This window comes from Molothrus ater, chromosome 10, assembly GCF_012460135.2.
Source record: "Molothrus ater isolate BHLD 08-10-18 breed brown headed cowbird chromosome 10, BPBGC_Mater_1.1, whole genome shotgun sequence".
In the NCBI taxonomy this organism is placed as follows: Eukaryota; Metazoa; Chordata; class Aves; order Passeriformes; family Icteridae; genus Molothrus; species Molothrus ater.
This window is the reverse complement of record NC_050487.2, coordinates 14,744,175-14,770,511: the sequence shown is the minus strand read 5'-3', so window position 1 is coordinate 14,770,511 and position 26,337 is coordinate 14,744,175. Positions and strand designations below refer to the sequence as shown.

Below are 26,337 nucleotides of genomic sequence, written 5' to 3'. Positions count from 1 at the left end.
CAGCCCAGCATGTGCAGACCACTAGCAAAATGAGTACCTGTGACCACCTATGGATTTGAGGTTTATGGATATGGGATCTGTGACCATAATCCTTATAATCTGTTACATCTCTGGGGTGCACTGGGGAGACACAAGTAAACGAATGAAATTACGCAGTGCCTTTTGCAAACATTTAGTAAAGATGGAAGGTTTTTTAGTAAAGAGCAGATAACCAAGAGTATTGAGTCCCCAAGCCCCTGCAGTGTTACTGCTGCATGTCCCATCCAGTACTGTTTCGTTGAGGGGGAAGATCCTACCTGCACACTGTGAAGTGTCTGCTCAGGATTTTTCCTGAGCTGGGTAAACATTGCAAACTGAACATCCCATGGTATCCTGGTCAGCCAAGTCTAAATGCATCCCTTTCTCAAAATCAAATATATCTTTGGAAATTTGAACACCTTCCTTACAAAAAAAAAAAAGTCTCAGAAAAAAAAAGTCTGTCGAAAAACATGAGTCTCAAAAGTCTTAAAAAGCATTGCAAATTCAAAATTGATAAAAGAAAACCAGCACTGTCACCTCAATCAAAACATTTCATTTCAGCAGGATCAGAGTCATTCATGTTAATTGAACCTGGGCTTTTTGAGCAAGCAGGTAGACCTTCTAGGGGCTGCTCCTGCTTACATTTTGCTGTGGTTCTGTGATTCCAGTTTCAAAAAGAAAGACCTTTCAAATAGCAAAAGAGCTTTCTCTTTCACAAACTGTTGAAGCCTGGCTGTTTTCAAAATAGATTTCAATCACTTGTAGAAAAGTTTGAATGAGGTCTGGACTTAGGAGATTGCTGCCAATTCTTTATGCCTTTGAATAGGTTGGTAAAAATGTGTCATGGTGGTGACAATTCTGACAGAACTGACTGTAATCTACTTTTGGTTTCAATGAATCAGTGTTGTCCTGTGTGTTGGGGATAAAAATCCCACCAACCTTTTTATACAAGAAAAAAATCCCCCTCAAAATAATTTGATTTTAATTCTAGTATTTTATTAACCAAACAATGCCCTACTTTCTCCATTAGCATTTTACTGGATGATCATTTTTCCTATCTGGGTCTCCAAATAATCTAGTGACAATGAATTTTACAGCTAATCATACTTCTTTGAAAAGTACTGCTCTGTACCATATTAAAATAAGGTGCATTCAGATGCAACACAGTGCACCTTCTGCTGTGAGATAAGAGACAGCCAAGTGCTGGGAGAATCAAGAGGCATTGCCATTGCAGGGAAGGAACAGTACTTTTATTCATATAAAGGAGCAGTGTTCCACTGTCAGGGAGAGCGGAGAGTCTCCAGCCTGAGGAATGAAGGCTTTAGCAGTGTGAAATGGAAGGGAAAGCAGGAGGTAGCTCCTCTTCCCAGAACAGCTCTTTGAAAGACACTCCTAGAGGCAGATTTTTCTCTATGAATGTGCAAGAGCTGTTACTCTAATGATCCTTATCTTGCTTGAACCCAATTTGTCCTTGGGTCCCCTCTCATCTCAGGCACCAGCACTTAGTGAGTGTATGGGTTTTAAAATTTTTTTACTGTTTTATTACTCAGCTTTTGTTAAATTGCTGAGCGCCACAGCCATATAGTTCCCATCCTTTCCACTGCTCACCCTTTAGCCACTACACTTTCAATATACTGTCTGTGTCCCAAGCCACAGGTAGAAGTCCAAGGACATCCTTCAGGTTTGCTGCTTTTCAAAATTGGTAATAAAAGAGATGTTGCTCTTGCCTGGCACCATTTCAGCTAAGCTTCTTCCTGAGCTTTACAACTTGCAATTAATCCCAAGAAATGCTTTGAAGGACAGTATTTCCACCCCCCCCATCATGCTTAGGGGAACTGGTGGAGGGGGTTTAAGGCTGACATTTTTGCTTTCTAAATTTGGAGGTTTCTTCTTAAAGGTTAAAGAGCATGACAGGGGCGAGGTGGGTCAGCCCCTGCAGTTTGAGCTGGGGCAGGATGACATGATTGCTTTAAACCCTGATTGCAAAGAATTGCTCAAGCTGTGGGCAGGTGGTTCCCAAACAAGACCCACCCTTTATCAAATGCCTGCACTTCTCTCGGCGTGACTGATGCTGTGCAGAAGTCAGAGTACAATCATGGCATATCCTGGCTTCTCATTTACTGCCTCAGCCTTCTCAAAAAACCACTGCACAGCAAAAAGGCTGCCAGCAGGAGGGTGGGCAAGTTGAAAGTCACAGAGCTTGTGCCAGGTTTCCCTCTGTGGGAAGAGGAATCTGTGCAGGTATGCCACCAAACAGCTTCCTCAGCTTTTCTCTCCCCACTCCCTTCTCCTTTTTGTGCACCCCAATTCCTCTGCCCTTGTACTCTTAGATACCACTGAAGCAGTGTTCGACTTCATCCAGAGGAGCCGCAGGATGATCGTGGTCCTGAGCCCTGACTACCTGACAGAGAAGAGCATCAGCCTTCTGGAGTTCAAGCTGGGCATCATGTGCCAGAACGCCATAGCCACCAAGCTCATCGTGGTGGAGTACAGGCCGCTGCAGTGCACCCACCCCAGCATCCTCCAGCTGAAGGAATCCGTCTCCTTCGTCACCTGGAAGGGGGAGAAGTCCAAGCGCTCGGGCTCGCAGTTCTGGAAGGCGCTGCGGCTGGCCCTGCCGCTGCGCAGCCTGAGCGCCAGCGCCGGCTGGAACGAGAGCTGCTCCTCCCAGTCCGACATCAGCCTGGACCCCGTGCAGAGGAGACGGAGCCGGTTGAAAGGGCAGCCCGAGCCCCGGGGTGCCACTCCTGTGACTCTGACCCGCGGAGGGACGGCCTCGGCCTCCGAGTCCAAGGCCAAGCAGCGAGCCAAGCACTTCCTGACGTGCCGGTGCTGCGGGACCTCCTGCAATGGCAGCAGCAGACACAAGCAGCAGGCCGTGGCTGAGCCCAGGTGGGACAGTCAGCTCTGCAACCCGGGCTCGGGCAGGGCCCCGGCACAGGGCCCTCAGGGCAGGGGCCGAGCCGAGCCCCCGCCGGCACAGGGCCCCGCTCTCGCCCTCTGCCATTACAGTGACCTGTCAAACAACAACGACTTCTACGTGCTCTAACCCACAGGCCGAAGCACTGCTGGTGCTGGCCCACTGAAAGGAACTCACTGCGGCCTCAGGATATTTTTACCGTGGCACAGGCTGGCACGGTGCCACTGAGTGTCAGTGCCATGCCTGCATGGAGGACTGCAGCAGTGCCACTGCTGGTGACCTGGGCCAGGGACCTGCAGCCATGCACAGAGCAGTGGCTGGGGCCTTCCTGCCCGGCTGCTTCTCCTGAATTTAAATTACAAAGTGGAGCTGAAAGTGGGTTTCTCTGGCGTGGCCGTGTTTGCAGTAGGGCTGCTGCTGGGGTCGGGAGCAGGAGGGCAGGGCCCCAGCTGGAGCCTGGGAGGGAGGGAGCAGGGAGAACCATCCTGCTGGCAGTAACCCCTGGGAAAGGGAAGCAGGCCTGCATTTTGCAAAGGCTAAAACTTTGCTAATGAGGGTAATGGGAGCCCCTGCCACTGCAGTTATCCACTGTGGTCTAAAAGAACCTGCTCAACAGTTTCAAGACAAGCCCTTTCTCTCTAAATAAAATTGATTTCTTTAACCTGCTGTTGTGAAAAGTTCCATAGGAACTGGTAAATGCTCTAAGTTCACCAGGTGGTGACTGGAGATGTGGTTTGCCCAAGCTGGCTGAGGTCCTCTCCTGTTCCCTGAGGTTGCAGTGGGCTCCTGGGCTTGCTCCCTATCTCTGCTTCACCATATGAGGAATTTGTTCTGTCAGTTGAGAGGCCTTCCACACAGCAGGAAAGAAAACCATTACAGGGAATATGACTAAAAAAATTCTGTGAGTAGCCAATGAGCCCAGGGATAGGAGCAAGACCTCAAATGCTCACAGAAAACCTCCAGCGCTGAATCTGAGGGGTCAAAACTCAACCACACTTCATTAAATAACCAAAAGAACCTTTGAACAGTCTCCCTGGGGCTGCTGTTTCATCAGTCTGTTGAGCTGGCTGTCAGCAGTGTTTCCCATTCTTCTCCTGCACTGAAAACTTCATTTGCCTCATTCCACATTGTGTAAGGACTTCTCTCCTCACCAAGGAAGGGTGCTAATCCTGTCAGCCAGTTGCTTGCCTTCAGCTGATGCTTTGGCATGACAGATCTGCTAATATACTACATTTGTTTCCTTTCCCTGAGACCAATAAAGGTCTCCTTCACCACTCTAGTCAGTCCAGTAATTGTGTATCAGATTGACAAGTAATTATTTTTCTTCTGCCTTGAAAATATGATCTGAGCCCTTGGGGTACAGGGTCTGGTGGCCTCAGAACCTTTATCTGATGGCCTCAGGTGAACTTGCTGGAGCTGTGAGGAAGGACAGGGCCATGTCTCACCCATTTTTATAGTCCTGAAATCCAGTTATAATTCATATATCACTTTCCTTCTCTCAGCAGACCCTCTCCCTCAGTATTGCCCTGACTTTTTTGATCCTTTCCTTCTGAGATCAAGCACAGCTGACAGCTCTCCTGTTAGAAGCCTCTGTGAGCTGAATCCTAACAGCCTCCTGCAACAGACTGAGAAATAGAAACCAAAAAACCTGGTGCTCAGTCAATCTAAATAAAATAAGGGCAACAGACCTTCCAACTCATAGGAGTTTAAAATTCAGTCTCAGGAGATGTTTCCAGGTGTGGATTTCTCTCTAATTTCCATCAGAAACATTGTAAATTGCTCAGAAAAGCTTTGTCCGTATGTGGCTATTCTCAGTGATCAGAGGAGAAGCAGGAATGAGATATTTGGAGAGCAAGCTGACACAGCGCAGGATGTGTTGTAAGACGTAATCAAAATGCCATGAAATGCATTTACTCCAGTTGCTTACAATTAAATATGGATGATACTGTCAGTGAGTCTGGTAGTGAGGAAAAGTGCAGCTACAAAATATAAATAATTTGTAATCAATCAGCCTCCAGAGTCAACATATTTGTTATTTGTTGGCATTTAATCAGCTTTTATTTACAGACTTTGCCCTTATTTGAGTGTGGTATTGTCTCAGTCGACTACAACAATGCAAAGATAGAAGAAACAACAGCTGGAGCTCCTCACAGATGCATAAAATGGCCAAATGCAGCCTTTTGGGGCAAACTGTCATCTCTTCATGAAAGAACAAAAGCAAATTAGTAATGACCATTGCTTTTCCTGATGCTTCAACAGAGCCAGTGCAATTTTACCACTTCTTTTCTAACCTATCAAATGGATCCAGGGTCTTGTTTGCTCTCATAACAAATACTGAGACATGGTGAATTTCCAGTGTGTGTAGAGACCCTGCCTCTCAAGGCCAAGGTCCCAGAGGCCAAAGGCACATCATGTTGGAGGGATGTCTGAGCAAGGCTATGGGAAGAAACCCTAGAACCAATTTCCATTGTGTTTGTCTCTCATGCTAAGGAACGTGTTAGAAATACCCTATATCTCATCTCAATGTCCTACTTTAGGACCAGAACAAACTCATTGCAGAATTGAACTCTGCTCCTTGAAAATCTGTTAAAATCTGTTCGTGTCCTATCTGACACTGTAGTCACTGCTCTCTTCTCTGGTACACGTGCATTTGCCAGTTAAATACAAAATGTAACAATTTCCAAAGTTAACTGGCAGCACAGTATTACAACCTCCTTCGCCTCACATGGTTCTTTCAAAAGAACAGTTCAGCAGGAGCAGAGTTAGTATATATGTACAATTTCTACTATATCTTAATATAAAAACATTCATACGAAGTTGAATATCCTACCTAAGCATGCAATGGTAAAAGTCTACCAGGTTATGATGTGGAGAGCCATTTGTACAATATTTCCACTGCTTCCTAGAGGTTTTTAAACTGTGGAAGGCTGATGCTGTCAGGAAGACACTGAACATGGGTAACTAAACAGTTAGGGGACACAGAGAAGCCACATGGTCCATCTCAACATCAAGCTGTCTTCACTTTAGTGACTGCAAAGTGACTGTTCTGGTGCCTAGGAGGTGTCTCCCTAGCAAGTGCCACTGGACATGCCAATAATGGGCTGCTCCTCACATCTGAAATGCCAGACGAATCGCTAACCTGCAAGAACTAAAAGAAACTCTCTTTCTAACATCAAACAGATTTTTATTCTCATTTGTTACACGAGATGCTGATCTCAGAGCATCTGATCTAGTGTATTTATAGCAGACATTTTTCCAAACAATGACAAGATTGTGAAGGAACCAACAGATGCCAGAAATAGGGGAAAAAATGCTTCTAACCTTTAATCCTTGCTCCACATTTATGTTTTATCTTCCGTGGTTGATTCACCACCAGTGTCTTTGAAGGGCAGCACCACCTCTAGGATGGTGTTTGCCCTGTGTGTACTCAGCCTAGGGGTATAACCCAGAGCCATGTCAAGCAGGGGAGGGCCGACCATATCAGGGTCTATAGGGGGATACATGTGCTCCCTGCCCACTACCCAGGCATTTGGCCTCACCTGGCATCCAAAGAAATGTGGTGCTGTTCTGGAAATGCACAAGTTAAAACATTGGATTGAGCAGGGAGCAACATGAATGACCCTGCAGCTGCCTGCCCAAATCCATGTGAAAGAGGTGCTGGAGTTTGACTGTTGTCCACATGGATGTTCACACTGGATACCATCACTGGTCCTGCTGGGAAAAGGCTGTGGCTCTTAAATGGCATCATAAACGTACCATGCAGGCTCCTTTTGCAAAGATATTAATGACAAATAGAGATGCTGCAGAGTGGTTTACAGAAGAATATTACTTGAATTCTTTGTAGCACCAGACACAGTAATGGCCAGACATCAGGGGACACAGCATTTCCACTGATGTGCCTGTAATCAGGCTAATGATTTGTACTTCACTAAAATGTATCTGCCACAAACTCATTTGGCTTGAAAACACTGATGAGTTTCCCAACTCATCAGTATTTGTTCAAGTGAATAGTCAGCCTCAGCCTTAATATTGTGCCTGGCTGTTGTGTAACCTGGGTTTTGCTTCCAGATGGGGTGATGGTTCTACTCCTCTGCTGCAGCAAAGAGACTTTTCAGGTATTTTTCTGTCTGTGGGAGTACTTGCACTCTATTGCCAAATCATCTGACAATCCATTGCCCATGAAAGGATTTTGTTTTCCAAAAGGTTGTCTTCCTTTTCTTTGCTATTAATAATTTTCAGACCATAGGTGGCAGAGTGTCTCTCCTGTTGCCTAGGCTGAACAAGGAAGTGAAATCCCTGACTTGCAGGAATTCACTGCTTCCCAGTGGCACTCTTCTTCATCCCACTGCATCTCAGTGGGAAACGGGATGTGATAGCCTGTTGTGTCCAACACCTTTCCCAAGGAAGTGCTAGGGCTGAGGTGTCTTGGGGCATTCCACTGGCATGGTCTTAGATGAATTTTTGTTACAGTGCACTGTGCCTGCTTGGGGCCAGTTCATCAGGCAAGGCAGATCACGTTGCATGCTTGGTGAAGCGGGAAATAGCGATGACAGGCAATCCTTGTTCCATCTGCCGTGGTTATTAGCAAATGATGTTTTATTTATCTCCAGATCAGCCATGAAGACACTGAGACACTGACTCCCATCAGAAACTTGTTCAATAATGAGTTTTTGCCTTCTGAGATCTGTAGGTTAATGGATGAAGAACCAAACGCCTGCTATTAATGTGTGCAGGGTGATGCTTACAAAACATCACCACATCTATGTACCCACAGTTACCAGCCAAGCTGGAAGTACTATTGATGGAAAAAGGTAATTTGGGAATATCTGATCCCATTGAGCTGTTTTCACTGGCTACTGCTGATTACAGTGACACCTTGAAATTCCACATGTGGGCAGTTACGTATTGACCAGTCTGGGAATGAGCCTGCAGTGAACTAGACAGAATCACAAAGAACTTGAGTTTTCCATTCACAGCAAATTCCATTTCTTTGATTTTATTTTTTTCCCTCCTCTTCTGTCTTCAAGCAGAACAAAATCAGCACAAGACAACATCAAAATTTTCCATGAAAATGGAAAACATGTGATTGCCATTTAAAATTATATTTTATTTAACATAAACATGTTTTGGAAAGTTTTTAAACAAAGCTCAAAATGTGCTATATTGAGAGTGTCAAAATCAGTCTGGTATTTCACTTCTGTTTGCTTACAGCATGCTTTGTTAAGACTAGTGCCTTTTAAAACATTTCAACTTAAATGAAAACAGCATTTTTCTTTGGAAAGCAGATTTCATTATAAACACATCAGATCCGCATTAGTTATAAATGCCCTTTTCTGCATATTGGCCCAGCACTCTGTTTTCAGGGTTTGCAGTTTCCCACTCTGCTAAGATTTATTAAAGATTTAGGTCAGTGCTGCCATGAGCTCCCTAACCAGCCCTCTAGCAATTGAAAAGCCTCAAACTATATTCTTACAGCTTGCTGGAAAAAATCAACATGTTTGCATATCAGATTGTATCAGCTCCTCAAGTCACACTTATGCTTGCGTATCAGGTCCAAGAACTTGGCTGTGGATAATACCTTACTAGCTCTCTCCCCTGAACACTGCCAGCACAAATGGGGATGTCTCTGCAGACAGCAATCCATGCCTTCTGCTTTGCTCTCACTCTTTCCATGCACATTTGCCACTGAAAGAAAATTCTGCTCCATTCATGCTTACATTTTAATTGCATGCTCCTTTCTGGAGGCAAGCAAGAGTAACATCTATCATTTTGTTTCGCATCTCTGCCTCGAAAGCATCTGCTCCATTTGGGGATGCAGGAGAGCAGCTGCTGGCTCACATTCAGTGTCAGCCTCCCTGGCACATGTTCATTTACCTGCATTTAACATCAAACAGCATTTCAAACTCACTCCCTATCCATTTCAGATCTGCATACATGAAGAAAAACCACCCCAAACCAGCCAACAAATATCTGGCATCTCCCCCTGATACCCACATCTGTTTTGCCAGGTTTCATCCACTCCAGCAGCACAATACTGTCAGAGTACTGACCCAAAGAATAGTTTTGGCTCATTTGGCACCAAGCTGGACTTGAATGAAGAAAAGTCAGGGTATCTGGGCTATGTTAACATTTAGCTACTACCCAGCTCCTCAAATAGCCATCAGATCCCCTGCTAGGCTGCTCTGTTAGTGCTGAGTCCCAGTTTTCTGCTGGCTTGGCTTGATACTCCTTGTTCCCTTGAGGACTTCAAGGCTACAGTTTAATAAATGCCCACAGTGTCATCAGGATCCATTCATATCACTAATTTTAAGTATTTATTAGTGCTTTTTTGGGGGATTAGATAATAAGATTTAAGTGGCTGGGATAAGTTACCCTTTTCCCTTGGGACACCCTGCACTTCTGTTTCTTTTGGTTGTTATCAGTGAGCCAGACCTCTCCCACATGCTGCCTCTCACTCCTGCCAAGCTCCTACACACAGACATAATTGGGAAGATGCCCAGAGCTCGCTCCAAACTTAATGCTTTGCTCAGTCCAGCTCAACTGCTTGCAATTCCTCTTACATGAATTTTATGCCAAGGGGGGACCCAAGGTCACCACTTTGTAAAACTAGATCAAGATGATTTAGCTTCCCATCTTCTTTTCTAATTTAGCTACCCCTGTGTCTTGCCTGTCTTAGTCTGAAGCTCCCTGATAACCATTGCCATGCACACAAGCAGCATCCAAGTATTTCCAGCTGCTCTGCACACTGCCCTGACTATTAGAGAGGGACAGACTTAGTAGGTGGCTGGGGCTCACCATCTGGCTGTACTCCATCCCAACCTGCTTGTTTGCTTTCTCTCACTTATTCTTCTCTGAAGTACAGCAGCTCATCTCCTGTTCTTACACCCCTCTGCTCCATCAGTAGCCAGATAATTCAGACTCCAGCATATTCTTCCTCTCCACCCTCCATGGCTAAGGAAGAGTGTGCCAGGTGCTGTGTGGATGTCAGGTGACTCCTTCTCTAAGGGACTTTACTCTTATTTTGTGCAACCCCAGCTGTCTGACAGCAAACTTCCTCAAGGTACACTAAATTTGTTCAGTTTGGCCCTGCTTCCAGTGCAGGGGTCAACACAACAGATGCTTTGGAGCACTGACTTCATCAGCAAGCCTGGCCCACGTCTGTGTGCAGACGTCTGTCTGTCTGCCAGTTACACAAAATGCTGGAGCAGCCAGATCGGAGCAGCCTGCAGGGTGTCACCTCCTGTCACCGGCTGCTTCAGCTGGGTGAGTGGCTTATATTTAGTCTCTAGTAGGTGATCTTATGAAAGGATATGGGACAAGGAAAGATGTGGCAGAGAAAGTAGATCACATCATTCCATTAGTAGATTCACATTCCATAAGTAGATCACATCATTCCAACTAAAAAATTGTATTCATACTGGCATTTCCAGCTGTACTTTCATAATTTTATTTATGATTGGTTTATTTTCTTCTTTCTTTCTTTTTCTTGTTTTTTTCTTTCTTTTTTTCTTTCTTTTTTTCTTTCTTTTTGGAATTACAGTACTTGACAGGCAAATAGCAGCTCTCCATTATACTACTACAAAGTGAAACAGTCATCACTCATTTCATAGACTAAAAGCAACCTTTATTATTCTCTATTTAGTCAATGCTTTTACAGAAACACTGGAATAAGGACAGAATTGCCCTAAAGCAAGCTCTAGGGCTATTGTTGAGCATTCCCAGCTGCCTGGCTGACACCTTAGCAGCATTTCCCATTGTCACCTTTATCACTGAATTGGACCTGCTTTCATTATTTTTGTTGCTTTCCTCTCAGGTTGGCATTTGGCCTTTCTTTCAAAATACCTTGTGCTGCAACCTCCCTCCTGTTATAACTAGGGAAAGTTTGAAGCTCTTGTATCTCTCATTCCTGTCTGCACAAGCAGAGAAGACTGGATTAATATTAGATAAGTTACATTAATATTTTCCTTCATTTTTGAAAGATAGAAGGCACCAAATAATTAAGTAACATTGCTAGCAGGTGGAAAGGAAAATCTTTGCAACAAGTCCCACCTGTAACAACTCCTTTAGTGTCTCAAGCAACTCTCTTCAGGTCACCTCATTAAATAATCAGTCAACATTTATTAATCACGTCAGCTGTGTCTGATGAATACAGCTAGACAAGCTAACCCTCCCAGAAAGTCTGAGAAATGGATTGAGATATATTACCAGAGAGTCACCAGAGATCACTTATCCTATGGTAAAGTATGGCTTATTACCTCCCTTGATAAAAGGTTCTGAAAGGTGGATATCTGAGTGCTTCCAGATACCTTAGTCTAGGTAATTGCCCCTGGTTATGTGCAGACTTCCTAACCGAGAAAGAAATTTTTGCAGCCATTAAGCTCAGTTTGTTCAGTTGAAATTTGACGTCTGTGTTGTCTCTGTGGAAAAACTGAAGGAAAATGTGCTGGTGCTTCCCTGCCAATTTCAGGAGAAGCTCCTTTGAGTTTCGGGGATGTAGACTCCCAGGAGCTGCAGAGTGCACTAGACAAGATTGCTCACTCACATATCCTCCTGTCCTATTGCATGCCAAGTGTATATTTTAACTAGAGAGCTTAACAGCCTTCAGTGTTCTTGCTCCCTCTCCACATTTTTGTGAAGTTAACCCTATTTATGAAGCTCCCTTTCACTAGCAGTTGCAATGCACAGGCTATGGTGGACAATCCCAGTCTGCATTGATCCAGACCATTTTTTCCTCTCTTGATCCCCTCCTCCCAGCTTTTTACTACTCCTTCTTTCCTGACCTGTTTGGTGTTGAAGAGACATACACAGACTCTTGCTGGCACTGTGTTCATGGCTTGCTCTGCACAGAAGTAGTCAGAAAACCAGTAATTCTAAATACATGGGATGTGTACCAATGAGCACCTTCCCCACTGTCCCATCAGCCATAGCCAGTAAGGGCTGTTTTACACTTTCCTGAAGTGCCTCTAGGGTGGGGAGAAAATGTGAGTAGGTGACTTTGTCCTGTTCTGCATTTTCAGGGATCTTTGGGCTCCTAGTGTAAGGACTAATGTATGAAGGGTTCATTTTATTTTTCCCTTGTAGCTGGAGTCTTCTAGCAGCTGTGCTTCCCTGTTAACCCTTGCTATGGGTGCGCTCATCTATAGAGATTAGTGGTGCTGCCTGCAGCTGGAGTCAGACAGGGCCCTTCAGGTGCAGAAGAAAAGGCAGGCTATGCCCACAGGGAATACAACCAGCAGTTCCCTCTGCACATCAGAAAGGTCAGGAGATGCCTTGGAAGGGTCCCTTCAGACAGTCTGGCAGCTCAGGGCTTGCCTGGGGATAGTCCTGCTCAGAGCACTTGTGCTGGCATCCACCTCCTGTGTGCACTGGGCTCATTGATATTTCTGCCACAGCCCAGCAGGCCTTGCCACTCTGATAAGGCAGCTCTCTGGGGACATCTTGCTTGCTCTGGACACTCCTGGGTGGAGGCGTCAGCTCCGGCCGCGTTATCCTGCGCATCGGGAGCGCTGTGATATTTGCTCTGTGCTCCTGATGGGAGCTCTGCTAGCTCCCCCCTCCTCCTTCACACACAGATACACACACTTCAAGCTGTCCAGTGTATTTCAAGAGAGCAGAAAGTATTTGCTAAAAATATTTATGCAGAAGTTATTTATGGCCTGGCCCACATCAGCCCTGTGGCAGCCGTTACACAACGCGGCACAAAGGAGCCCTTATCTGGAGGAGCACACAGCCAGTTTTGCAGTCCTCAAGTCTCCAAGAAGCAATTCCAGTGGCTTTTCAATCAAATCAGGAACTTGAGGCCTGGATGTTCAATTTAGATGTCAAGTCTTGTCAAGCAGGCTCTGCCAAGCTGCTTTCTCATGCTTCCCAGTTTGAAGGGGACTCTGGTTGAGGGGATCAGAAAATGCTGTACATTTCAAGGAGTGGCAGCTTTTTCTCAAAAAGCTGGAGGTAGTCAAAGCAGATCTCTTTAGATGGAATTTGGTTCAAGATTAGAATTATTTTCTCTCTCTGCTTGCTGTAGAAAACATCTCAATAGCCTATAGAAGGGAAAGGAGACTTACCCCATGGCTAACACTGGGCACATACCCACAAGGCTGGGCACAGAATCTAGTTCACAAATGCACTCTACTGCTAGAATAAGAATTTAGCCGAGGTGGCTTTGGTTAAAACCCTAATAGAGATATAGGGGGTTTTTAAACCCCTTGATTAAAAAAAACCCACACAACAAAAACTACACAAAATTCAGTGCAAGGGAGATCCAGCCTTTTGTCCTGGACTATCTCCATCTTCATATAAATTTTTTGGACTACATTTATGATCTGCAATGGCCTCGTGGGTGCTGATCTTTAAAGGTCTGTACTAAAACTCCCAGTGTCATCAGTTATGGTAGGGACGTGAGACACGATCTTGTGCAGGTAAGAAAGCAGGAGATGCTCTCAGTATAATGAAACTGGTGGGACAAAAATGTACAAGAGCAATGACAGGAATATCAGCACTTCCCTGCCCAGCTGCTCAGCGCTGTGAGTTAGAAGTGATTACAGCCCAATTCCTCAGTTAACATATGAAAGGAAAAATAATTGAAAGCCAGGATCTCCAATTAGGATCACACACATTAGTTCCCTCTTCTCCATCAGGTCACTAACCTTCTCATGGAATTCAGGTTGATTTGACATGCTTGTTTTCATCAAACCCCTGCTGCCAGGTCCTTATGGTTTCATTATCCATTCAGTGCTAGTGATGGGGTGCTCTGTAACCACTCTCATGTCCTGGATCTTGGAAAGGCTAATCCCAGAGCCTCTCTTTGCTCTCTTCTTAAGATAAGTATTTTGCTTGCCTTTTTCTATTCCTTTGAGACTTCTGATGCTGTCTTTGCTTCCTCAAATGCAATCACTAATGGTTCAGAGGTTTAATTAAGCTAATTCTTTCTATAAGCACTCCAGGGGGAATTTCAGCAGCCCTTGCCAGTTTGAATACATGGAGTTTTTTAAAGTCTAGATATTTCTTGAAATCATTCTTTCACTATGCTCCTTCACAGTAACCTAGTCTGTTATACAATTTGCCCTGCTGAAATTTACTTGTTTGTGAAAAATAGAACAGGATTAATTTTGAGTCCTTCACTTTTAATATGCTTTTTTTCAGATATTTGCTCTTTTCCCCAAAAAAGCAGTAAGTCAGTATCATATTTTGTCACAGCCTATTCCCCTTTCCCTTGCACCTCCAACTCCCTCCTTTTGGATCACCAGGCCAAAGTGCTGCCTTCTCATGACTCTCATTAAAAAAAAAAAAAAAAAAAAAGGGGACACAAAGAAACCTTCAGAGTCAGAGAATCAGGTGGGATGTACATGCTGATGACACCTCTCTACTCTTGGGAAAACCTTAAGGGACTGCAAGATTTTATCAGCAGCACTTGGGTACAGGTGGACAACTCTGAAGAGAGTTTGTGTCCTCTTATGCATTTGCTAATTTTAGTGTAGCTAGATCTGCCCTAAGTAGATTTCAGCAGTGTGACTAAACTTGTCTGTGTTGTTACCTGGTTCCCCAGGCTGAGGGGAATGCCATCCTTGGAGTTCTCCCCAAGGAACCTCAGTGCTGCCTCAGCTGTGTCCAAGCCTATCCTATGGCTCTGCAGAGCTGGAGCTGCCTGGCAATGCCCATGGCTTTGCCAAAAAGGACACATCTCCACATGAAATGGGCATGAAACTGGCTCACTTAGGTACAAATATGGGAACTCAGAGAAGAAATACTTCTGATTAACCCATTCTATTGCTTCCTGGCACTCCTGAGCTGGTCTGCAGGATAGCTAGCTGTCACTGTTCTGAAAAGACCTACACATTGCTTTCCTGATGCTTTTTCTACCTCTTGGAGATGTAAGAAGAGCTAAGAACTCTGATCCATGACAATCAAATTATTACATTCTAGTTTTTCAGGTCTAAATCAGTTATGAGCTACTAAGATCAGTAGTGAACTAACATGCAATAACAAACTTTGTGCCAGTGACTATCAGACATCTGCTGCTGTGGTTTTCCTTCCTCTGAAGCACTTGGTTATTATCAGAAGCAAGATCTTGAGCACTTGGTTATAGAGTAGTAACACCTATGTCTCTAAAAGGTCAAAACCCAGAAATAGTTTTTAAAAGCCTCAAAATCACTATTTCAGACTCAGCATTTTCTAGCTGATCTGAAAGAACCCCTCCTTTGGAAGGACTGCCTGCATAGGCGTTTAGTCCTCTGGGATGGTAAAGCCAAGCCTGGATAGACCCTGCATGTGCTGTAGATGCTGGTGAATGCAGGTAACAATCTGCCCACCTGAGAGCAGCCCGTGTGTCACAGACAGTTTTTGGGTGTACTGGTTTTAAAGCTGGTTTCTAACTGACCTGTAAGAGCTGCTCCAAGGTACAGCACCTCTCTGCAGGCCATCTGGTGGCTGCTGGGGAAAGAGCTCTCAGACAGCATCACTGGATTCATACAGTGAACAGCCCAGCTTTGGGATGTGGGCATTGCAAATAATGGCTATTCTTGGAGGAGCAAAGTTAAAAGTCAGGTAAGACCACTCTTAATCATCTACTGGCATGAACCAAGCCACCAACTCCGTGTCAGATCCCAGCATAGACATGGGTCAGCAGAGTTTAGGCAGCTGTAGCCAAGAAAACGTATCAGAAAACCATTTGTGAAAGTGATGAAAGTGATTTGGGTGTAGAAAAACAAATAAAGGAGCATCTTAAAAAACTACAGACGCTAATGTGAAGCTCTGGGTATCCAGTATGGATGTGGAGCTGACAGACTGACAGTGGTTTCAAATAAGATTACAGACTTTGTGTGAGTCTTTCTCAGTTCCTTCTAAGTCCTGCAATATCTCCAAGTGATTTAACAGCCTAAGCCCAACATTTTTTCTCTGCCAACATTATCCCAGCTGATGACACAGCTTTGCAAAAAATCCTATTTAGGATTGAGTTCTTAGCACACAACTCTAGGTATTGTAATAGTCAACGAAATATGTCTAGAAATCAGTGACTGAGCAAGTCCTCGAATGCAGCCTCTCCTCTTTCATTCACAAATTAGCTGGGATGGACTTTGTCTTTTGCTTTTTCTTGTTTTGGTTTGTGTGTTTGGTTTTTTTCCTCACTCTAGTCAGTGGTGTCAGAGAATGGTTCCAGCCTGCCTGAAATATTCCTGTAAATCAACCTTTGCATAAAAGCTCAAGGCTATTTCTGGGCTTAAGCTTTCTGTTAAAATTCATTTATGTTCCCCAGACTTTTTTTATTGAGTGAGCATTAGAACACAAAGTGTCTCTCTTGTATTTGCCAAAAAACTAATATCAAAGCATCTAGACTGAATTTGAGTTTCTGTAAAATAGTTTTTATATAAATACATAGGAAAAGTGTTTTTCAATCACATGATAATAATCCTATTGTGGAAAAACTGGCTGAATGAGGGTCTCCAAATGGAAGTTTGATTTCTTTTAATTTCTGTGATACTAATGAATTTAACTCCATTTGCATTACTGGATTATCTTTTGTTCTAGCAAATCTCTCTAATTTAGCAAATACAGACAAGCATCTTAAAAATTGAAAAGATAAGAATTTGTTCTTAAATTTAAAGGAAAAGTTTTCTCTACAGTGTTTTCCAAGAGTTTGCTTTTCATATAGCACAGCAATTGCAAAAATCTAGATATCTATTCTAATCCCTCTCTTCCCTTGCTACTCTTTAAACAAAGATCAGTGTTGTTATTTTTCCAAAAAAGAGCTCTTTTAATAGTCACACAGACCATATCTCACAAAGTCTATGGCCCCATAGATCACAAAATATGAGCTCATGTTCTGATGAATTGTCAGTTGTTTGCAAAGAGCTCGTAGGCAACATGGCTTTGGAAAGGAATTTGGAGCAACTATTTTTGCTTCCATTATTCTTCCATTTCTTTTCCCCCCAAATAGTCTCTTTTCAGTTCCAAGGCATGTGCAGACTAGAAATAGCATCAGCCCTGGGGGATTTTCCTTTACCAATCCCTTGGACATTCATTTCCCAATTTAGGGTGTCTGTTCTCAACTTTTCTGAATAGCATCTCCTTCCCTTGCTCTATCCTGCATGGACAGGCTGCCTCGGGAGAGAAGTATTCTCAATTGGGCCAAACAAATTCAGAACAGCCCCACTGCTTGTCTCCCAGCCAGCTGATGTAGCTGGACGTGAATTTTATTGATGGGAATAGATAGTACTTGATTTCCTGGTTTATCCTGAACAGTCACTAGAGGGCAAAGCAGGTCTCCATAAAGCAACCTGCAACCCTCGAGGGAGGCTCCCTGCCTCTTGCCTTTGTCTCATGAGGCTCTGGTGTGGTTCTGTCTGCAGGGACAGAGCTGGACAGTCCCAGCCTGACTGCTGGCTTACCTGGTTTGGGACATATTCAAGTTTGCCCAGTGACTGCAGTTCTCACGTGTTTCTGGTTTTGGACACAGTGTTGGCACCTGTGATAATGTTTTGCTCATATAAAAGCATCTTTCAAGGTCAAGGTCCTTGCTGTGCAGCTTCCATCCAGTCTTACATCTTGCTACTAGGAGATGCCAAGGGTAAACTTCATTGAGCTGTTTTCCCTAGAATGTCCTCCCAGCCAACTGTGTCTCAGATAATTCAGGATGCAGAGCTCAGCCCTTGGTAGAAAACATGTAGGTCTTTAACTTCTGATTATTTTTTGCATCCCAGTAGCCCTTAGGTATTTACAGTGCTCTTGCACTGAAGTAGTGAAGTTTGCTTGGCTTTGTGTGAAAAAAACCACCTCCTTTGGTCTCTCTTGAACATGCCTGATTGCTTCACACCATGTCCTCCCAGGCTAATATCAGAAACAGAAAGCTGCAGCCACCTTTTCATCCTCAGCAAGGCCATTGTGAATTAAAGTAGCTGTGCCATGTTCTCACCTATTATTTTTCTCTTCTGGGGTGAAAGTTCCCAATGTAGGCAGTGGTTTGGACATTGATTACATCATTCATCTTGCATGGCAGATCAGAAACCACCCCTGGAAGTCAGTGTGAAGCTAACTGGGGAAAAATTGACTGGGAGAGCAAAATATAGAGATGACAACTCCAGGGCAAGAAAACAGTTTCCTTTTGAAAAGACATGACTGCAGCTTCAACATGTGAAAACCCACCTAAGCCAGGATAACAAGAGATGCCAATGAAGCCCGAAGTATCTCGTGTGTAGGAGTAAAATCTGTTGACATTTTTCCAAAAGTAAGCTGTTTTCATGTTGGTGTGCTCTAAAAGGCCTTTGGAGAGTGTTTATGCAGCAAGAAGCCCCGACTGTTTAAACATGAGACTTGTGCTGCTGAACTTCATGGTTCTCATTATCTTGGTGAATATTAAGCCTTCTGAATTAAAATCAGATATGTTTTGGTGTTTCAAAAATAAATGCTGGGCTTCAAGACTTGCTGCCTGGACCATACTTCAATCCAAAATGTTCCAAATTTGAGTGAAACACTTAAAAAACACCTTCCACTGTTCTCACTGACCTGAATCCCCATTTTCCAACCAATTTACCTGGAAGTTTTTGAGTACTGAAATTGAAATCCATGTCTGCAGTCACAGCCTCCTTCACACTATGCTCTGCCAACTACTAAATCCCTCTCATGTGGAGTGTGGTGTTTGCTGTGGGCCAGCCTACATGGCAGGGACAGTTTGGCTGATGGCATTGGGTGATACAGAGGTGGATTGAGCCCCACGTGGAAAAAGCCAGCCCTGAGCTGACAAGGGATTCCATATGAGTGGCAGGGTTTCCCTTTCCAGAGCGCCAGCCTGTTTCTTGCTGTGCAGGAAAGGCTTTTCAGTCCATAGATGTGATGGCAAGCTCATAAACAGCACCTCAGGTGAGTCAATGTTCCCAATTCTGAGCCAAAATCAACAAAGCCTGTGCTCAGGCCTGGCTGCTGGGAAATGATAATTGCTTTTTGAGTTGAGGACATGTCCTACACTGAGCCATTTAGCTGAGATCTATTACCCTGAAATGAGCAGAGAGGATGTAATGGTCCTGGAAGTCTATGACAATCCAAAGGACTTTCCAATCAACAGGATCCCAGATTTGCTCCCATGGGCAGCCAGCTCCACGTGGTGCCCTTGGCAGAGACTGCTGAACTAGTGGTGAGCAGCACATGTGGTGCAGAGTGGGGCCAGAGCATGCAGAAGCTGCTGAGCCACTGGCTGGAGCTGCTGTGCTTTGGGGAAAGACCAATTCTGCCAGGTGACACTGAGAGTCCCGTGAAAGTCAGTGGGAGGATGTCTTTTATTCTGATGGATTGATGTTTGATGTTGCTGCAGGAACGACAAGGATCTAAGACTCGAGGTTTTTTTTACTTTTGCCCCTTTAAAGTGGGGTAGCTGAATGCCTAGTCTGGACTTTTTGTTTGCAAAGCTCACACTGAGCACAGGGATAATTGTAAGTTCTCATCACTTCTGGAAAATGGGCCATTAAATAGGTCATTAAGTATAGCATTAGCTGCCTCATTTCAGCCACCCAGGCTGAAGAAATTGGGCTGTTGCAAGGCAACAGAGGCTCATATTGGTGCTGGGTGCAGGCTGGCTGGCCATGATGCTGTCTCCTGCTGCACCACAAGAGCACAGGCGACCTGGGTGCCTTCAGACAGGGGCCATGAAGTCCACACTGGCATTTAATAAACTCCTTTCTCAGGAGAAACAAAACTTTTCCTGAAACCATGTTTCCAGAAAACAGACGAGATCCACAGCCCCACAGGACCTCTGAAAGTGGCAATCAGAGTTTTATGCTTTTAGATAATTGATTCACAACTAGTTCAGGTTGGAAGGTCGTTCAAACAGTGACTCTTGGTATCCTGCTGTGGAATGGGCTGACTTCTGTCCCTTTAGGAATCTGTCCACAGGAGAATGTCCCTGCAAGGTGCCCCATGTAAGTGGTCTCCTGTGAGCACAGGGGTGGCCATACCACCTCAGTCCAAAGATCCAGCTCTTCCAATGTGCTGTATCAACTAGTGGATCCATGTAAAAGCATGTAAGAGCTTGGCAAGGACATATGAATCTCCCAAATGCAACTATTTGCTGTTTAGGAAGGGTCAGAGCCAGAAGGAGTTTCTCTGTCTTGAGCAGCTCTATACATTTCTATTTCAGGAAGTTTTTCTGTCCTCCTCCTTCTCCCACAGACCTATTGTGTCCACACCATCCCTAGACAGGAACAAATCAATCTGAGAATTGAATTGCAGAGAATAGACATGAAGAACAGTTGGAAGCAGCAGGAGAAAGCAAGCCAGCTTTCCTCTGGCTCCATTCCTCCTTGATGCAGCTGTAAGGAAGCCTTTTCCCAACATGCTGGGTCTTTGCCACAGCTTTGGATTTGCTAAACCAAATTTGTGAAGAATCAGAACATACAGAAAAAAAATCATTAGTGAGGTATTTAGCACGAATGTGAGCAAAATAAGCCAATAGTGGGGCTGTGGGATGACCCCACCCAAACCTGCACGTGTTCCATGGGTCCCGGAAACAAACGTGAAAGCTCAAATGGCATCATTGTGCTACAGTGAGCTCTCTTCTTTGAAACATTTAATGATAAATGTTGAAACAGCTGCCCTTGTAGGATTCAGGGAAGGAGAGCAGTAAGGCATTGTCTTGTATTAAAGCCACAAATGGACTTCAGCCAGAACTGAGGAATTTGTAGGTGACATGAGTACATTTTTCATGCATTTTGCTGAATCCCCTGCATGGCGTAACTTTCTCCGTGGGAGATTTAGCCAAACAGTCTGAAGAAAAGAAAGAAATGTGGACAAACCAGCTTCTGTGATTTATTGCCTCAAAGCCATTCAGTAGAGATTGTCCCAGCTGGTCATAAACTACTTATTTCCTACTTCAGTGGAGGGGAAGAAGGGTACTGGATGCACATTTTGCCCAGATAGAGATCTCTATTCTTTAATTTATCTCACACTCTTAGGAAAAATGAATAGTAGTGTTGATCTTATATCTTAATTTATTGCTTATTTATTTATTTATTTTCTCAGTCCTCTTGCCCCTCCTTTTTTTTTTCCCACTCCCTTCAAGATGGGAAGTTTTTAACATTAGCTTTGTATCACTGGAGAGTTGATAAAACACATAAATTAATAACTTTAGTAACCACAATGCCTCATCTCGTGTGATCCCAGAGAATAGAAATACTTGAGGACTACTAACTGTGTTTTCCTTCTCAAATATCAGTTGAGATCCATTGATTGTTTCCTTCCCAAAGATCAGTTGATCCATTGATTCAGACTGCTGTGAAGCCCTGAGTGTGTCTCTGCATTAGGGTTTCAGTTCAGATCAGGGCTCCCTGTAAAATTAGTTTGGTTTGCATTGTGGTGCCATCTTAAGGATGCTTGAATTACTGTCCCTTTGAAAGAAACTTGTCTGGAATATGTGGTTCCCTAATCCATTCCAGGCACCACTGGGAACCAGACTGTGGGTGGCAAGAATTAAAAAAGAGGCAAAAAACCAAACAGCAAAGCCTCAAGTAATAAAACCAAGAAATGCATTTACTGTGGATGTCAAGTCCTCAGCAAAAATCTTCCTAGTCCTTGGCTCTGCTCCTCTAAGTTAATCCTGTTTGCTAATGCAAATGTAGTCTTAGAAAATCCACAGGTGATCCACAGTGAATTTGAAGGCTTCATGTCTAAGCACTTCCAGTATAACCATAAGTAAATGTACAAAATTAAGTGAGTCCAGCTGTATTGTGTGTTACCTGTCTGCCTGCAAGCTCTGTGAAATGCAACTTTTTCTGTTGTCACAGATGGGAATTGTTCAAAATATCAGTGTTCTTTATTTTATTTCCATATAGATAAAATTCTTATTTCTACAATATAGTAAATTGTTGGGGCTGGGAATCCCTCATTGGAAAGGGACCAAATCTGAGATACTTCTGATGGACCTGTATGTGCTATGGGACTTCAAGAGCAGCTCTGAATGGTACAAAATTCCATGCCAAAACATTTTCCATGTGTCTAGAAACCTATTTATCATCAAGTTTTTTAATCTTTCTCTCTCTCACAGACACTAACACACAGGTGCTAACACCCCCACCTGCTGCTCCCTACATTCAAGTAATAAGAGACAATCACTTTACCTGCAATTTTCTTACCCATAAGTAATGCAGTTACCATAAGTATTTAGGAGGAGGTTCATGATGATGCCATAAATCAACACCAGATTTGATGTCTAGATCTGCAATATGTTTTTTATTATAAATATTTTGTAATTGGTAAAAAAAGGATTATGTAAAACATCAACAGTCCTGCTCTTTTGCCAAACACCCCTTTGGCTGAAAGTTTGTTCTCTATTAAGATGTGTTCTTCTTCTATAATCCAAGACTGTTAAGGAAATTATGAACAATTAAAATGTAAAGGTTTAACAACTCTGACAAAATTATAACCTATTGAATTTACTTTGTTCTATTTAATTTTTATCTCTGTGAGGCCTCATACACAGAAATGCTGTGTCATCAGCACCCAAGACACTCATTTATGGGTTTTTTTAATGTGTTAAACCCTCTCTTGTGTAATCTGCAGAGGTCAATGGATGTAACTGCACTCTCCCTTTAGCAGATGTCTGAATTTTGGGATCTGTCCTTTTCCAGTCCATCTTGGTAGAAGCCTTGCCTTCTTCTTGGCCACTGTTTTACTAGGCCTTTGTGGACACAGATTTAATGGAAAGAAAATTGATACAGAGAGAATTAATCAGCCAGCTGTCCTTACAGACAGGAGATCTGCACGTGGAAAATTCTTACAAACACAGACTTTGGAACTCAGTGTAGGGCTTTGGGATTTAAGGGCATGTTTGAACTTAGCAAAAAGAAGCGACTCAGTGAATATGAATAGTCAGAGCCTCTGTGTTTGCAGCTTATGTATCACTTCAGCAAACACAGTGGTTTATAATTGACTGAAAGGAGAAATACATCTTGCAACACCCACCAGCTCCTGCAGCCGGGGTGATTTCCCACCTGAGCACCTCACTGGTCTATTTTTATCCTGTCAAGAGGTTACAGCACCTTGCTGGCCATGATTTCCTTTACCTAACAGGTGCTGGTCATACTTTATTTTGCAAATGAGGCATCTTGTGATCTATCCTGAGAGTAAAGAATTACTAGAGCTGAGGGGGCAGGGGTGAAATAGAAAGAAAAGGAAGGAGGGAAAAGAATGACTTTGCAGACAAATCTCCCACACTACTGAATCTTTGTTGGCACAGAAAAAAAACCCCAAACATCAGAAGAGTCATGCTTCAGTTCTCTGCTGTTGCATTATCTTTTTTCTTTTCTGTTGCTACTTCAAAATACCTACAAGTATGCTGCCCTCCTTGAAGCCAGCTCCTTGAAAATGAAGTGTACATTTCAAAGACTGTGTACAGTATAACTCTTTGTGTTTGGCTTGGAGAAATATTTGTTGGGTGGAAAGGAAAAAAGGAATTTAAGGAGTTGGTAGTAAGCAAATGTTCCTCCAATACCTGCTCAAAACACCTTGAATCTAAGGACATGTCTTGGCCGTGCTGGGCAGAAGTTGCACGTTGTGATGTTAGAAGACAGTTGGAGCTCTTGACAGGGAGTTGCAAAATTAAGCACTCCCAAAAGCTGTGAGGCACACGTCCAGAGAGGGGCAGGTTCACACTTGTTCGGGTGGCAATGCCCATGTGGAGATGACAGTGAGGACTGGGTGCCTCAGCATCTGTCCCCAGTCCAGGGCAGGTCCCGAGCTCCTGTGGCACATCTGTGCTGCTGGCAGGGCTGCCAGGAGCTGGTTTGAAGAGGGCTTCATCCACACTGGAGCAGCAGTGAAAATATCTCATTTTGTCTGGCATAAAGCCACTAGAGCAGCAATAATGGAGAAGTCTGGGACACTGTTAACTTCCCAATTGTTTTGCTCTCAGATAAAAAGCAAAATATTCTTGGTCATTTCCCTGAAGTGGGGCCATAAAGAACACATCTTTAGCATCAGTGATGGCTAAAATTGGATGAGGTTGTTCCTGTGTTATGGCAATCAATTCAGCCATGTTAGGCATTGCTGCTGTCAAAGCTGCTGTATTGACATTTAATTTCCTGTAATCCACAATTAACTGCCATTTCCCATTCAACTTTTAACTGGCCATACAGGAGAGTTATATGGGGAATGAGTGGGAACAACTATTCCATCTTCCTTAAAGTCCAGTATCACAGGGGAAATCCTTCTCTGGCCCACAAAGGGGGATTTTACATTCGTTACCTTTGAAGGAGATAGAGTGGGGATGGCAGCTTGCAGCAGGTGAAGTGATGAAAAATCCAAAGCAAAAGTTCACTGCCTGCCCTTATCATCAGTCCAAGACCTGCCCTTTAGGATGTGTAAGCCAAGCCTCTTTATTGTCTCCAGACTTCTTTGAGTCAGAAAAATGTTGGAAAAATGTGTACAGATGGGGACCCAGGGCCCAGAGGGAAAACTGAAGACTGCTCAAATACTGCTGCCAGTTTGTGTTACAAGTTGCTCCATAACACCCACTGAAGTCACCACTGGTGAAAGAATGAGAGGGTTTTTAATTCCAAATGTGACAATTTGATAGTAAATCTCCCCCCCTTTTTTTTTTCTTCCCCTTGGATGCGCACATAAGCCCAAAGCTTCTAAAACAGGACTTCTGGTGAGCTGGCAGGAGAAACAATGATGAATTCGCCCCCCAGGTGACATGGTCTACCTGCTCTACGTTCCCCAGGCAAACCAGGGAGGACAACTGATTTGGATCACCTTTTGTTTGCTGAGCATGTACAGATGAGATGATTAGCTCAAATAAGTGGGCAGGACTGAACTTTCTTAGCATTTATTTGTTCTGTCCTCATTTCTTTTCCTTTGGACTCAGGTGCCAAAGCACGTTGCCACGATGAATATAGGAAGGCCTTGGAAAATTAGAATTAAATATGTGTATTTTTTGTAAGTTGAGACATCACACAAAAGGGACTCTAAATCTAGTGTAAATAGCTATCAGCATACTTCTGTTTGTTCTTCAGTCCAATTGTCTAAGTGTGCTGTACCTCATGTTTTAAAATAATACTTGAGCTGAGCTGATGCTAGGCTGCATCTCTTTTCTCTCTGGATTCCTAAGCAGCACGTACTCAGCCAAGGAGAGCAGGATGGGCACTTGGCTCTGGTGTCCAAAGCTTCCATTTACCACCCACCCAGCACTTCATAGTTGGGCCAGGGGTGAAATGCATCAGAATTTTGTGTCTTGCTTGGGCACTGAACAGAGCAGCAGAAAAACTTTGCCATACTTTTGCAGTTTATTTTCCTTTTTTTTGGTAATTTTTTTAATGTCCATTTTATTTTCCATAATTCTCTGTGAGTTAGCAATTCCCTGGGCATATTTTGGGGTTAGCTTAATAAATTTGGGGTTGCTTGAGCCAGGACTCAAATTCTTTCATCTATATTCAGAGAAGCTGGAAGACTTTTTGAAGTCTCAAGTTCATGCAACCACCTAAAAGAAGCTCAATTTTATGCATGCAGAAGAGATACCTCAATGCTTGAAATAATTTCCAGAGAATGATAATTTCTCACAGATTGTTTGACCTTCATCATCAAACAGTCAAAAAGTTACTCAGTTTTTGACAGATTTTGGCCTGAAGCTGTCCCACAGCAGAACTGAATATTCCAGGACAAGTCAGTGTTCAGCATATTTTGAATTCCAGACTGAAAACAAATGTGGCTTCCCTTGAAAGAAGTAAAAACCCAATTATTATCTAATTTTGAAAGACAACTTGGAAATAAAAAAATTAAATGTTGAATGTAAAAGTTCTTCAGTGGTTTAGAAAAACATCACTCTATTTTTGGCTTTTATACACTGCTTTTCCATTTAGATGAAAATGATATTTTGGTTGACAAGTAGCTCAGTTAAAACCTCCCCTCTGGCTGTCTGACTGTCTTCGTGCTCCTCTCCTGTACAAAACATGCCCAGTAGAAGACACAGGAACAACATCAAAAGCATCATCTTGATCTGTCCAGGCAGAGCCTGTATCCTGGGTCCATGGTCTGAAAGATGCAGCTCCTGGAATCAAAGTGCTCCTTTCTTTGACACCTCTTACAAAGGATTTCCAGTTAACACAAGAACAGCAGCTTTCCTGCCCAGGAACCTCTGAAGTGAAGTATTCCTTGCTTGCTCCCATGGGAAATAGAGGAAGATATGCCCAAATAAATTTTAAAAAGCCAAGGTCAATCTAATTAAAACTACATTTTCCATTGCAGGAACAATCAGCCTGGGAAATCAGTGTTATTTGATATCACTGTGGTCAAGAATACCACAAGACACATGAAAAGTCTTGCACTTGAGATGAATGTGCATCTGTCTCTGCCTGGACACACACACACATCTCCAGAGGGATCCTAAATCATTCTAAGACATTTTCACATAATATTAAGCCTTC

The 26,337-nt window shown here is 43.5% G+C and overlaps 1 protein-coding gene across 2 annotated transcripts in view; it reads left to right on the top strand.

Annotated features, from left to right (window-relative positions):
* The window catches only part of IL1RAP (interleukin 1 receptor accessory protein), a 51,694-nt gene extending 46,746 nt beyond the window's left edge, over positions 1 to 4,948 (top strand). For both annotated transcript variants that reach the window (XM_036388992.2, XM_036388993.2), the window contains exon 11: positions 2,349 to 4,948. In XM_036388992.2, coding sequence (XP_036244885.1) covers positions 2,349 to 3,067 — 719 coding nt within the window. In that variant the 3' untranslated portion in view covers positions 3,068 to 4,948. The remainder of the gene's footprint in view (positions 1 to 2,348) is intronic.
* Positions 4,949 to 26,337: the final 21,389 nt, after the last annotated feature.